At 35.8% G+C, this 15593-nt stretch overlaps 1 protein-coding gene across 1 annotated transcript in view; it reads left to right on the forward strand.

The window, feature by feature from the left end:
• The first annotated feature begins 217 nt into the window (after positions 1-217).
• The window catches only part of LOC131855828 (disease resistance protein RPV1-like), a 65776-nt gene continuing 50400 nt past the window's right edge, over positions 218-15593 (forward strand). The window contains exon 1 of the mRNA XM_059214567.1: positions 218-704. Coding sequence (XP_059070550.1) covers positions 218-704 — 487 coding nt within the window. The remainder of the gene's footprint in view (positions 705-15593) is intronic.

Genomic DNA, 15593 nt, shown 5'->3' on the forward strand with positions numbered 1-15593 from the left:
AGAGAAAATTCTCCTTTGGAATCATCGTCTACCAAGAGAACAAATCCCATGGTGCAGAGGCTAGCTAATGAAGTGTTAGCCCTTAAGAAGCATTTATTACAAGGTTCTTCTTTTATCTCTTATAGAGATATCCTAAGGACTTATCCAAATATTGCTTCTAATCATGTTGTAGGAAATTAGGTCAAGCTTCCTTCACCACCACCAAAAAAGCTTAGACATGCACGAAAGTACCATTCAAGTTGAACAAAATGAGAATGCATCTATGTTTCAAGGTCGTGAACTTGGACATATTGTGCATGTGGAAGAAACTAGAAAGGAACTTGATGAAGACATTTTCACAAGCATAATAGAGGAGTTTTTCTTAAGTCTTGATGGCAATTATCCCAAATCTGAAGTTGGTGAACAACATGATGAAGCAAGACGTGCAGCCATATTTTCACTTCAATCACATGAGGAAAATCATTCCACTCGGCATGAGGTTGTGGTTGAGGAATCAGTTGATAAAGGCATAATAGGAAAGAAGATCTTAGAGTTTGTCCTATCAAGGGGATGTCCTATAAGACATCTAGCTTGGTTGGAAGATAACAAGATGTCAAAAGTTACACTTGAGCTTGAGCATGAGGACACATATGAACATGGAATCAAGCATGCATTTGTAGTTGAGCAGGAGCAATCCAGATTCATTGATCCATTTTGGAGCAGCAGTACATATGTTTTTCTTCAAGAGACAAGTGTATTTATTCATTTCTTCCAAGACATGGTGCATCATCTCATGGTACTACTATTTGTGATTCATCTACACCTAGCAATCTATGATCATGTCAAACATTACACCTTGTTGAAGAAAAGAAGCTCTACTTTGGAAGACCAGTTAATGGATTCATTTGTAGAAGTTCTTCTTGTTGGTTAACCTTTAGGTTAGGTTAGTTTCCCTTTCCAATAAGTGTAGTTGCACAAATTTAAGTCTTGTCTTAGTAGGTTGTTTTAGTTAAGTCTTGTTTTTTCCTTTTTTCTTTTATGTCTTTTGTTGCTTGACTTTGTAGCCCAATGAATGAAAAAGGAACTTAGAGTTATGGATTCTTCTCCCTTCAATCATTCCAATGATCTAAGGAAGTTCCCTAGTCAAAGCCAGCTATTGTCCTCATTTTTGGGCTATGTCACAAAAATAAGATAACCCCTACAATTTTTTTCCAATTTGTAACCCATGTACTCTAAGCATTCTTTTTGAGGTAGTCTTCATTCCTCCTCATGTATTATTTAGGACCCTCAATTCTTGATTCGAAGGTTCTAGTCCTTTTTGGGGTCTTTTAAGTTAGTTTTTGTGTTTTGGTGCAAATCAGGTTCACAAACCTGAATTACACCTCTTTTGTGCACACAAGTGTAAATCGGGGTTACAAACACAAATTACACTTGCCCTTCAAAAAATTTAGTCCAATGCAAATTGGGTTTGTAGCCCCGATTAACACTTCATAACCAAGTCATGTTTTTGGTGCATGTCGAGGTTATAACCCCAACCTACACCAAGTCCTCTGATTTTGGTGCAAGTCAGAGTTATAACCCCGACTTACACCAAGTTATCCATTTCTGGTGCAAGGCAGGGTTAGAACCTCAACCTGCACCAAGTCCACCCATTCTGGGGTAGATCGGTGTCGTAACCCTGACCTATACCAAGTCATGTTGAAATGGTGTTGTTTGGGGCTATAATATCGACCTACATCGAGGCCTTATCCAACGGTGCATGTCAGGGTTTATAAGCCCGACTCACACTATTTTTCCTTTGCATATTTCCAAGTGTTGGTGCAAATTGGGGTTGTAACCCCAACTTGCACCATGATTCTTTCGTAAGGTGTAATCGAGGTTATAACCCTGATTCGCACCAAAGACAGTTTCTTTCCTTTATTTTTTGCACGAGTGCATTTTGGACTTGTAAGCCCAATATGCACCTTTATGATTGTTGACCCTCCCCAAATGAAAATCATACTTATAAGTCCAAAATGCAGTTCATGAACCACACCTTTGGTCTTTTTTGTCCAACTTTGGGAATTCTTCAAATCCATTTCTGCAACTCCACTCCATATGCCTGATTCAGCACATTGGGACTAGATGACTATGAAATACAGGCTACCTTGCAACAATATGAAGATTTCTTGAAGTAAAATGGAGACAATGATGAACAAGATGAGGCTCCAAACACTTAGTCATTTTTATGCATCTCTAACCCAGTGTCATTTTGTAATCTCAATTGACACCTCAAGTGTCATTTTGTATTCAAGTTTTTGCATCCAGAACTTCCATGTGTCTTAAGTCAAATTAAACACTGCCATTGACTTGGTCACAAATTAGTTGTAACTTTCCTAGTTTCATGTTGCACCTCTCCTCTATATATAGTTTCATTTTGAAGACTTTGAGCTTCATATTGGTATTGTCAAGATAAAAGTTAGCTGAAATGTAGTAAGATAACACTTCAAAGTCTTTATGCTTTGTTTTGTCATCTTGATAGAAGGAGATAATAACTTGAAGACTTTGAGCTTCATATTGTTGTTTCTAGAAAATATTATCAAAATTTGTAATAAGTAATCAAGTTAAAGACTTTCTGCTTTGCTTTGATTTTTTTAATTAACACATTGGGTTACAAAAGTTATTTGAACAAAGGTTGATAGGATTACAGTGATTGCAATAATTTGAGCTTGAACACTATTTTCCCATCCTACAGAAGCAACAGAGTACTTTGAGCCTTTATAGAAACTTTGAATCCTTTATTTGCTTGTAATTTGTTCATTCACACATTTCAAGTTAATTTGTAACATAAAAATTTTATGAATTATTGTTTCTCTATATTGTGAATTCTTTCCTAAGAAAGTGGAGAGAATAACATCTATTCTAAAAAAAGAGGATAGGATGATGCACCACCCTAGTTTAGATTAGAAATCAAAAGTTGTATCTTGTTCTAGAAAGATAGAGTAGTATGTTAAAGGGGGAGCCTTCCCTTAGAAATTAGGGGAGATTCGATCTCACACACTGTGCTTGAGAACGCAATTTTGTAAACTCATCTGGTTTGCAAAATTTTCAACCAACACAAATGATTAAGGGTATTGATTAATTGGGTTAATGAGGAATTAGAGTGCAAGTGGGAAAGTTAGGAGGATGTGACATGAGAAGAGAGAATCAGTGGAGGAATTTAAAATTGAGGAAAAATATAAGCATGATTACAGAGTGATTCATTAGGCTACATGATAGGATTAGGAAAAGTGGTTTGTAGGAATCACATGATTAGCTTAGTTAATTAAAATTAATTAACTAATAGAGATTTAGAAGGAATAATGATTGGAATGACTTTAGATTAGGAATGGGGGAATAATTAATTTTGATAAATTAATTATAGGGCTATAGTGATAAGATTTTTTAAATTTGACTTAATTAACCCTAAGAGGAATGGGATCAACACAATTAAATTAATTAAATATGTGCAAAGTATTAAATTAATTAAATATTAATTTAATTAATTTTAGACATGTACAAATATTTCATTTAATTTCCATACTTACATGAAATAGAGTTAGTTATTTGATCTTCTGGCATAGTTTTGGGTTATGTCCCTTACAAATAATTATATTCTTGGTATGGAGATCAACATAGATTAGGTTCACAAAAAGCTTTGGTTAAGTTAAATTAAGTATGTTGATACTATTTTGTAGAGATTTAATATTTATGATTGTAAGCCAATTATTATTCCATTTGCAGTTGATAATAAGTTGAGTTTAGACATGTGTCCCAGTACCAATAATTCTTTTGAGGAGATGTCTAAGGTTACTTTCTCATGCTAGTGCTACTGGAATTTTGATGTATGTAATGGTTTTCACTAGACCAGATATAGCCCAAGGAGTAATCTCTAAGAAAGGTTATGTCTAATTTTGATAGATGTTGACATTTTATGTCATCATTAAGCCATCAACTACCACCAACTTGAGATGGAAAAAATGGCTTAAACCCCTCTACAATTTACCCACAAAGGCCTTAAACCCTAAACCCTAAGCCTTCATGCCTTGGTCATCCTCAATCTTGTTTTATTTTCATGTTTACTTGTTGAAGCCTCGCAGGGTAGTGGTAAAGTCGTTCACCCGCACTATCCACATGGAAAAGGGGGAAGAAGTCTTGTAGCCTAGCGGTGCATCTTGTGGGGTGGTGGTAAGGATGAGGTAGTGATTAAAGGGTGCTCCCACCATCCCACAAAGGGAAGAAAAACCATTTAGAAGATGGTTGTGGTATCGTGGTGAGATTATTGTTGGCCTGCTACTAAAGCAAAATTGTTTTACAAGACAATTGTGGGTGGGCGGTGAACCTGCTGAGTCGCAAAGGTTTCAAAACTTGTTCATAAGGCAGTTGCAGTAGGGTGGTAAAGACATCTACTATTATTGCGGCCCCGTAAGAAGGGAAAGAAAGATTAAAGGGATGGTTGTGGTAGGGCGGTAAAGGCATGAATGTTACCGCAACCCATAGGAATTCTTGGTTCGATCTTCATTGTCCATCTTACAACATAGATCCAGATCAACAATGATGTCTTAATCTCCCATTGTTAGGACTCCCAGAATGCATCAAGGTTACTCATTTGCACATGAAGTCAGATCTAATGGACCACATTCAAACTTGACGTAGAACATTCAAATTCAAATAGTTTCCCGAGGGTAGTTGCAAACTATTAGGTTGATAATCAATTCCAACCTCATCAACAGCCTGAGTTTGATGACTTCACCTCAACCACTTCCATTTGATGCGAGACAGTTGTCATTAATTCATCTTCACTTTGCAGATACTTCTCAAGGCTTCCCATGACCATTTATTACATGTAGAAGACTTTCATGTCCTGATAGGGAACAATCAGACACTATCTTTTTTATAGGGCCACCTATATTTTGATGTCTCTTACCTTCATTAACTGCAGCAACGTCTTTCCCATCCTATGGAGCTATTCCAACATGCAAGCAATTAGATCTTTGATCTAATTCATGTATCTTCTTTCCTGTTGTAACCTAACCCTAGTTGGTTAGGGTTTCTAAATTCAATGACCAATCAAAGTTATGCCTACACTATAATGTTTGTAACATATTTTTCAAGGTTCTTCTCCCTTCAATTCTCATATAGAAATTCATGCCTTTATGTATCTATATTTTTTTCTTGCCTTACATTAATAAAGCTACCTATTTTACCTTGTCTCTTTCAGCTATCTTGTGCAAGATTGATCTACCTTTGTATCTGAATACTTTTCTTTGTTTCTAGATTGTATGATTGTGTTAATTTAGCTCACAGGTGTTGTATTGTGAATGCTCTTTCCTTTTAATACCTTATGAATTCTAACCTTCATACGAATCTTCAAGAAACTAGTCAAGCTAGAGATTTGTGTATGTTTGGATATCTTTTTTGGGATGTTTTGTGCAATCATAGGCAGGGGAAGACCAATTCTAGTCTTGGTGCATCACCTCCATTCACTTTTTTGCACTCCTTATCCCCTTTTCTCTACAAATTAGTAAAAAAAGTTTAGGATTAGGCTTTACAAGTGTTGGGTTGGTTCAACATTGCACCCTAATTGGAAAGGAAGTTCGCCTTCTTCGGAGACTCAACCTCACATGTCAAGGTCCCACACTTTGAGGTTGTTTCCATGTTTCACAAAGTTGTCTGAGTTAATAGCTCGGGCAATGTTACAAACTTTTGTGACAACAATAGAAAGCATCAAAATTTTGTTAAAAGGGTGTTTAGATATTTGTGAGGTACTTATGATTATTGTTTTCTCTATCATGGTATTGATGATGTGGTTAAGTCATTAGACATATAGGGGTTTGCTGATGTAAATTGGGTAGCTGACTTGGATAGTCTAAGATCCACTAGTTGCAATGTATTTGCTTTCTTTATGAGAACAATGAGTTGGATGAGTAAAAGGCAACCTACAATTTATTTTTCCATCATTGAACAACAGATGGCTACTACACATGCCTCCAAGGAGGAGATATGGTTATAGAGACTTTGTAATTACATTGATTTTGATTGCAGGACTATAATGATCATATGTGATAGTCAAAGTGTTATTTGTTTGTCCAAGAATTCTATGTATCAAGCTCATACTAAGCATGTTTATTTTTAGTATCACTTTGCACAATAAATGGTTGAGAATGGTAAGGTCTTGATTGAAAATGTTGACACTTTGGGAAATGTTGTAGATTCTCTTATGAATTCAATGACCATGAAAAAGTTATCTTGGTGCAAGAAGGCCATAGGCCTTGATCATTGTCTTAATTTTATTATTTGCATCTCTTTGATGCAATTGCAATGCATAATGTCAAGTGGGACAATGCTAAGATAATATGTGACATTAACCTTGCAATCCTATGTAATTCATGTATCTCAACATTCCTTCAAAAGTGTTGTTGGGGACATGAGAGGAAAAATATTAAATATTTGTCTTTTATGTCAAATCATAATTACATTTTCAAGATGTGAACATGTTTCTATGATGGAAATAAGACAATGGGTAAAACTACCTCATAGGCATCCGCTTTGGGGAATATGAAGAGTCGTGCTTTGGGTGCCCAAGTTTGGAAGGTGAAAGGTCATGATCTGAAGAGTCATCCAAGAGTTACAAAGAATGATCCAAAAAGTAGAAGAGTTGAGTGGATATGGGTTAGGTGCCCAAGTTGGAGCCATTTGAAATATATTATTTTATTAACATGTCTACCGGTTGTCCATTATCCTAGGTATGGGTTTTTGCAAGTGGTTTCTTGCCTCTTGTTTCACGATACCACATTAGTTTTACCTCTCATAGTTTTCTATAAGTTGGATCCATGAGATGGTAGTTTTATGTTGAGTTCTTGCAAGTAATAGGGTGTTGGCAATGTGGAAAATAGTGAAGTGTATCGTTGTATAGCACTAGTGAAGGACTACAATCTGAGCATTATCAGGTTGAGCAATGTTGCATCAAATCAAACAAATTTAAACTAAAAATGCTAGTTCATAGCACAAATAAAAGCCTTATAAATTTTATTAAATATGTCAAGGTTATAATATTTGTGACAAAATTATACAATTATACATTTCACCTCTGAGAAGACTACTGACCAATTCATATTAACTTCACACGCTCAATCAATGTTCATACTGGAACATTTTCTTATCCCCCACGTAGGTTACATTTTGTTTTGTATAGACTAATTCAAAATCTCTGATTCCCCCCTTACATAGCTAGCCACACTTCCAATGCACTTACTCCCCCTTCTTTCTTCTCACGAACATACTTCTCTACTTTTCCAACCTTTTGCAACACTTTCTATCTGAACATCCACACTCTCTTCTTTTTGTTTCTTTGTGCAAGTATTATTATCCTTACTCACTCCCCCTTTCTTCTCAAAGAAAATATCTGCATACTTCTCACACACCCACACATAGGTATATTTTTTTAATTTTTACACAGCTTATATTTTTTTGATATCCTCACACACTTTTCACTAAACTTTTCCTTCTCGCTGCATCTTCCCAAAAACTGTTTCATATTTATTTCCCTTCCTTTTCTTGGTTGTTTTCTTTCTCATGCAATTTGTGCCGGTTGAAAGGGCTCCTCTTCCATGTAGCTTCATCTGCCATCTCTCTAACTTATGCAAATGATGAGCCTCTTCTTATTGTAGGTATGTTATTTGGAAAGTTTTTATTTTCCTTTTGTTTCTTTTTCCCATTCTTTGTTGTGGAAGCACTTAACTTCCACCCACGACATAAATCTCTTCAAGTTCACTGTGTTTGTCCTGAGTCTATCCATATTTAACTCATTGATTTGGAGTCCATGGAGATTACATATGAAAATAATAAAATTATATTTTTCAAACAAAATTTGGACAAATATTTACAACACTAAGAAAAGAGACATTGACATAAATGGAAAAACAACATCAAACTAAAAGGTAAGATAAAACAAAAAAGGGCAATGTGGATCACCTATGAGCTCAAGTTCTTTGACATCAAATGTCATGGGTATGAAGAAATGTTCCATGAGTGTGCAACGCATGAACATTTCAGTAAAGTTGAAACCAAAAACCCACAATTCACGAAATCTAATGCACTAACTCATGAAGCCTTATCTATTGCACAGTTCTTCCAACAAACCACATACTCCCAATATTATTTTATTCTCATCTTCTTAGTAATGTGTGAATCAATCACCTGGCCAATTCTCTCAAAAAATTCCTTCTCCAACAATTGATGTGCCCATTCTAGTGCATCTGACAAATATGAAATTGTATTATGTTGCCCACTTGATTCATTCTCATGAAACTCATACAAATCTGCAACATTAAATATTGGAGAAATATCAAGTCCAATTGGAAGCTCAATTACATATGCATTTGATGAGATCTTCCACAAAGTTTAAAAATGCCCAACCCATAGACTCAAGGTCACTGGTCAAGACCATCATTCAAGAGCTAGAAAGAAAGAGTTGTTATGTTTTGAGTTTACAAAGGCATGGTAGTCTTTCTTCCTCTTCTATGACTCGGTCTAAACTAAATTTGTCTAACAAATTTAATGTCCTCTCTAATCATGTGGCAAATGAGCCTAGAAAAGAAGAGGCATGCTCTCCAAATGACTTCTCTAATGGTGAGGATCTTAAGAATTCTCCAGTCTTTGTGGATGTATTGACTACCTTGCCTATGCGAACCCCAAACAAGATGGCCCTAACATGTTCTACATTTGGCAATGGAGGAAGTGATGTAACCTTTCCTACACAAGAGGAAAATGAGGAGCCAATCATAGGAAAGGAAGGTGAATCCCTACACGTGGACTCTCAAAGCCTAAATGAGAATCCCACTACCACTAATTATCAAGCTTTGATTCTATATCATAAACCTAGCAACACCCCTAGCTTAATGTCTGGTGGGAACCACATTGTGGATCGTGCTAGGACAACCAAGGAAGGCCCTAAATTAAAATTTATTAAGAGGAAGAAGAAGTCAAATCTTGATCCATCTCCCACCTCTAAAGATGACTCCAAAGATAAATTGATACCAAAAGGCTATGAATTTTTTAATGTGTTGAAACATTAAAGGAAAAATAGAATCGAATAATTTGCATCTCATATTCATAAAAGAAATGAGACTAGTGAAAGACTACCTAAGTGCGTTAAAGCCTTTAGGAAACCAACAGACACTACTGAACGATTTGATATATGAATATGAACTGTTTGTTATGTAATATAAGGGGGTTGGAATCCCCAGATAGAAAAATGTAGTGAGGTGATTCCTTAATTTAGTCAAAAATAAAGATGCAGTCTTCATCCAAGAAGTAAAAGGCACTCAATTTACACTAGATGCAAGCTTAAAATGCATATGGAAAGATTCTACTCAATTCAATACCAAACATGAAAAAGGAAAATGTGGAGTTGTCATTCTATTGTCCAATAAATAGGTCAACTAAATCATTGAACAGGGATCCTCCCCATGCAATAGAGAATCCTAGGTAATAATTGAAATGCTGAATTAAGGATATGATAGTGCTCTATTTATGCCCCAAATAACTACAAGAACATAATTGAATTATGGAAGTGGTTGTACACCCTACCTAATGTTCATTGGGTTATAAGTGGGGAATTTAACATGGTAGAGCACCAAGAGGATAAGATTGGGGGTAGCAAGTTTGATTGGAAGGGTGATAAGAAACACTACTAGAGAAAGATGAAGGACAAATTAAAATTATTTGACCCATTGGAAGCGAGGAGACAAGAGAACAAAACTATCTAGTACACGTGGTATAATTATCAATAGGAAAGAAGGAGAATCTATTGCAAAAATTGATCAAATCTATGTCAACAAAGAGATGTTTAGCCTCAATAAAGATGAGTTTGGAAACACTATCAAAGTCCTCCCCCATACTGTATTAGATCATCACCTCATCCAAGTTGAGATAGTATTTAACAACTATATGGGGATTTTGCATAATAGAGATTGCAATTTTTTTCTTAATACCAATATGCTAAAAGATGAGGACTAATTGTGCCATATACATGATTAGACAAATCAATAAATGGGGAATGTTATTGACGATTAGGAAAAAAATAAACAATTGGAAAGTCTTATTCCAAAATACTGGTAAGAAGGCGAAATATAATAAATGGTTTGAGGATAAATTGAATTATGAGATTCTTCTCTCTAAGACCCAATTGCAAGATGACCCCTATAATAGGGATCTCAATGATAAATTGTACATGGTAAAAAATTCTCTAAGGATAATTCATACTAGAAGAATCCAAGGCCTAAGAGTAAGATCCTGGATGAATTGCATGCAGAATGGGGACAAAGGTTCCAAGTTTTTCTTCAAATTGTTAAGACAAAGAGTTCAAGGAAAAAATACACAAGATATGGGAGGATGACAAAACAATCATAGAGCAAGATGAAGTCAAAGAGGCCTTCTTCCAATTCTACAAAAAAACTATTCCCCTCAAAAGGTATAAATAATAAATGTTAAGAGGCCAGGAGTTTTGCAAAACGCTTATCCCTAGAAAAATCACAAATGAAGGAAGACATAAAATTAAGAAGGGAATCACCTTGGAAGAAGTACAAAAGGCAATCAGTGTCCTAAATAAAGACAAATCACCAGGTCGAGATGGACTACCCCTTGAATTCTATAGCAAAAATATCAAATGGATCTATGAAGATATACTACAAGATTATAATATAGCCATTAATAAAGGTACCTTAGGGATATAAATTAACAAAGGGATTTGTTTTTCGCAAGTGGAAGGGGAAGTCCTCCCCACCCCCCCAAGGCTCAAGTGTTCATACCCCTCCTTGAGTTGGGTCTAAGTTGTAGAAGGTTGGATAGGTCTTTTTCTTTTGTTTGACCTTGCTTGTTTTGGGCTTGCTCCAATGTGTTGTTTTTATTGCCTGTGGGATTTTCTTTTTGATAGTCTCTGACTATGTAAAGGATCGGCACCCTAGTTAACACAGCTTTTTTAATTAAAAAAAAGGGATCATCAAACTACTTCCAAAGGATGGGGATAAAAACCTCATCAAAAACTAGAGACCGATCACTCTACTAAATGTATCTATAAAATCCCAACCAAGATAATTGCATGAAGATTAATTGGCATACTTCCCATGTTTGTAAGTAATACATAAATTGGATTCACTAAAGGAAGATATATCCTAAAAAAAAATTTACAAGCTAGGAAGAAATGAATTGGGCTAAGGTCTCTAATCAAAATTTTCTTGTTGGATTTTGAGAAAGAATTTTACCCTTGGTTTAATGGTCATTCATTTTAATGATTCTAGAATATTTTGGATTCCCAAGCACTTTTTGTCATTTGGTTCAAACTCTTATAAAAGATGCATTTGCTCAAATAGACATTAATGAATCATTGACTAAGAGGTTCCCTCTAGAGAGATCTATCAAGCAAGGATGCCCCCTAGTCTCAACCTTATTTGTTATTACTTCAAATACCATTTGCTATCTACTAAGAGAATCATCCATCTCTCCTAAGTTCAAAGGAATTACCCTACCCAATAGAAAGGATCTCTTGAACATCTAATTTGTGGATGACATTGCATTGTTTATCGAATTGAATGAAGATAATATGGATTCACTTATCAAGAAGCTTAGATATTTTGTGATGCATCTAGTGCTAAAATATCCAACTCTAAATCTATAATATTAGGTTGGGTGAAAGATCCCCCTCCTTGGTTTGCAAAATATAGTTTTTAGTTGGGTGGCCCCACTAAATAGGTAAGGTACCTTGGCATCTTGTTTACCATTAATCCCTATCTGAAATATACATGGCTATGTATTAAAGGCAAAATAGATAACAAGTTGAACAAACGGAATAAATAGTTCCTCTCTTACTGACATAATGCAAGTGTGCCAAAAAATCCTATCTTCCTACAATATATACTATTCTTCAATTTAGTTGTTTAGTAGTTACCAACTTAATGATATTCAAAAGAAAATAAGAAAGTTCCTTTGGTCTGATGGCAAAGTCAAAAAGAAGGCTCACTATATTAAATGGAAATGGTGTTGCTTGGATAAGAGGTGGGGAGGCCTAGGACTGAAAGATCTTAAAGTACAAAGTATTGCTCTTGCAACAAAATGGATCTTCAAAGCTCTAGAAGGGGATGAAACCTAGAAAATACTTATTAGAAATAATATCAATCTTTCTATCCCTAAGCAAGCCAAGACATGGAAATGTATTCCTCTTAATGACCTCTTAATTGGTAGCTTTCCTATTTCCCTTTTAGGATCCACAAAATTTTATATGATATAGAAAGCTTGAGAAAGTGTTCGGAGTATCATTACACATAATGGGATCATTATTGATGATAGTAGCATTTATGGTGAGAGACCCATTTGGTGGATTCTTACCCATAAGGAAAAGCCTCTTTCTCTCCTTCAAGGTTGCTCTGCTAGGAAGTGGTACTTCAAGGGTATCAAATGATTTAAAGATATCCTTTTTTATGAACAATTAAAATCCTGAGCTTCCTCAAGTCATAAAATTTGACCTCCCTGTCTCAAATTGGAGAACCTACTTTGTCCTTAGGGAAGCCTACACCCATCTTTGCCTTCTGAGGGTTTTCCGGGATTATAAGTAAAGCATGCACTATAAGTGGTATGATGGTAATGCCTTAATGAAGACTAATCCTAAGTTAATTTAAACTCTCTATGCAATAATATTGATCTTATTAAGCATCTTAACAACATATGGTAGGTAAACCTTAACAATAAGGAATGACATGATAGAGTGTGTGCACAAAGATGGTGGTCAGAAAAGTGGACACCACCCAAAAAAAACTTGGAAAAACAGGCAGCACGTACACGGTTTTAAAATTTCAAATTCCCGCGTACGCGCTTAGGTTTGTTCTTCTCGAGCCTAGAAAAGGTAGCACGTACGCGCTAAGCTTAGGAAACTGAGCGCGTACGTGCTATGCCTAGGAAAATTAGCATGTACACGCTGCTTATAGGAAAATGAGCGCGTACGTGCTAATAATCCTAGTAAAACCACGTACGTGGTGCCTGATGAAAAAAAATTTTAAAAAAAACTAGGTCCTCATTTACCCGAAAAGCGCATTTTTACTTTCTTTTTTTCCCATTTTTTAAGCTAAACCGCGAACGGGGTGAGAAATTTGTCCTCAAGCTATGGATCAAGGTTAGTTTTTGTTTTTTTTTGTCTTTCTTTCTGGTTTATGCAATTTGTTTTACATTTTGAATTTAATTTCATTAATTTTGATTAGGTTTTTTCATTTTTTGTTTCAAAAACCAGATTCTTCTAATCCAGAACAAGAACAACCAAATGCACCTCCTGAAAACCCACAAGAACAACCAAATGCACCTCCTGAAAACACACAAGAACAACCCCCAATTCCTCCTTTTCACCGCATAGCCGAAACACAGGAAGAATTAATTAATCAGTTAGGGCAAAATACATCCAAAATCAATAGACTGATTGTAAAATTGAAAACTTCTGAACTTGACCATCTTCAATCCCTCACCACTAGCCTAGAAACATTAGCTAGTGGTGCCATAGTTGTTTCCACTAAAATTACCAAATGGGGAAGCTTTAGGGATAGGTGTCGTCAATTCTATGCCAATGGGCTATCATACGATGGAGTTAAAAACAAAAATATTTCTAAACAACAAATATGTGCCCTTTTTGTTGACCCCAAAATTGGTCAGTCATTACCTCCTAATGCAAAGAGGTTTCCCATACATTGGTGTACCAATATGCAGATGAAGAATCTTTTTTGGCAAAGGTGGTGGATGGTCTTTGATGATCCACCCTGTAATAATTATGAGGTGCCATTATATTTTTTGAGAAAAATATATTGTGAGTTTGTGCTCAATGTGCGCCCAAATTATTTTGACATGAGATATTTTCATGGTAGAGGTGGTGGCTCTGCCCAAGATAGACCTAGAGCCCATAGGCGATTAGCCGCAGAGAGTCGCCGCCCCCTAGCACCCAAACCCAAGATGCATCAGGCTATCCCATTGGAGCTGAAAGAGTCGATGGAGCTACAAACTCTTCAGGCGGCCACAACATTGACTGGTGCCATCTTCCAGCATGGGACATCATTAGTACACCCTATTGTATTGGATGATGAGCCATTAGAGGGCGACAGAGAGCCCATCAAGCATATGTGTGTCAGTTGCTCGGCGATATGCTCGGGGATAGATGATGCAGCCGGTGTAGATGGATACTCATATCATCTATGCATGATTTGTGGTTGTAGATGTCAGGCTCACACGGTTGAGGATGTCGTGTTGACAGATGAGCTGATGGACATGGTGTTTGCCCATGAGCCACAGACACAGGTGTGTTGATTTGAATTCATAACATTTTATTTATCAGTCACTTTAATTTTGTAATCACATAAATGAATTTTTATTTATACATCGATTTAAATTGAGACAAATAATATGCATTTCAGGATGCAGCAGCGGTATCCCATACACCTCCCCCAGTTACCACAGCTGCAACTTCGACGCCTGAGGTATAAATTTTGTAACATGTTAAAATAGAATAGTACACTTTGAATTCAAAAAAATACAAGATATACTAACTATCTTTAATGCTTGGTCCAATTTCTGGTTTGTAGGTGTTGACAGGGGATGAAATGTCCCAGATTGATGACATCACGCTGTCGGCGATTGATTTTGGCCTACAAGGCTATACGGTATCATATTTTGTACAACTCTTTTTATGTATTGTTTTGATGGAATATGCAAGTCATTTCATTTTAGAGTTTTAAAATTATGTTTAATTTATTATCTGTACTAATATCTCATGTTAATTTTCTATTTTTAGGGCACCCCCTCTGCATCTAGGGCTTGTCCAAAGAAAAAGAATATCTCAAAGATGCCAAAACATGTGAAGAAGGTAATTGAACACATTTTTAGTTGTAAAATTGTTTGAAAATGTTGAAATCAAGTATTAGTTGGGGTTTGTAGATTGATTAGTGTTTTTTGTCTATTTTACATGTACAATGGCCATTGAGCTTTGTGGATATGTTGAATGCACCTGATTCACCCGCAAATCAAGACAGGGCGGAGGTATGTATCTCTACTTTATTTTCTTGATTTCATGATTATATGCACGTGTACATGTGAACTTGTGATATATTATAATCTTATATTTTTTTCATACAACAAATATCCATACCTATTTCGTCAATGGCGAACCCTCCTCCTTGCACTGGAGAAGCATATCAGGATCTAGTACACTTTTGTTTGATATGTAAAACTAATTGTTTTCAACCTTCAATACTTATCATTATATTAATTGTATTTAATCTTTGTACATTTTTTGTATAGGTAATAGCGATCGTTTCTACATCGATGGTGAGTCATCCTCAGTCCATTGGAGAAGCATCTAAGGCACAAGTATGTCATTGTTCTCTATATTATAGCTTTTAAGTGTTTTTGATATATTTATATTAGTACATTGTATTAATTGTACATTTAATCTACAATAGACTTGTTCGTGGTACGGCCATAACGTGGATCCATTTAAGTATGTCTTCAAGAAAACTCCTAAGAGTGACAAGGAGAGGAGAGTGAAGACATTAGCTCTTGGATCAGCT

The sequence above is a fragment of the Cryptomeria japonica genome, chromosome 11 (assembly GCF_030272615.1).
Source record: "Cryptomeria japonica chromosome 11, Sugi_1.0, whole genome shotgun sequence".
In the NCBI taxonomy this organism is placed as follows: Eukaryota; Viridiplantae; Streptophyta; class Pinopsida; order Cupressales; family Cupressaceae; genus Cryptomeria; species Cryptomeria japonica.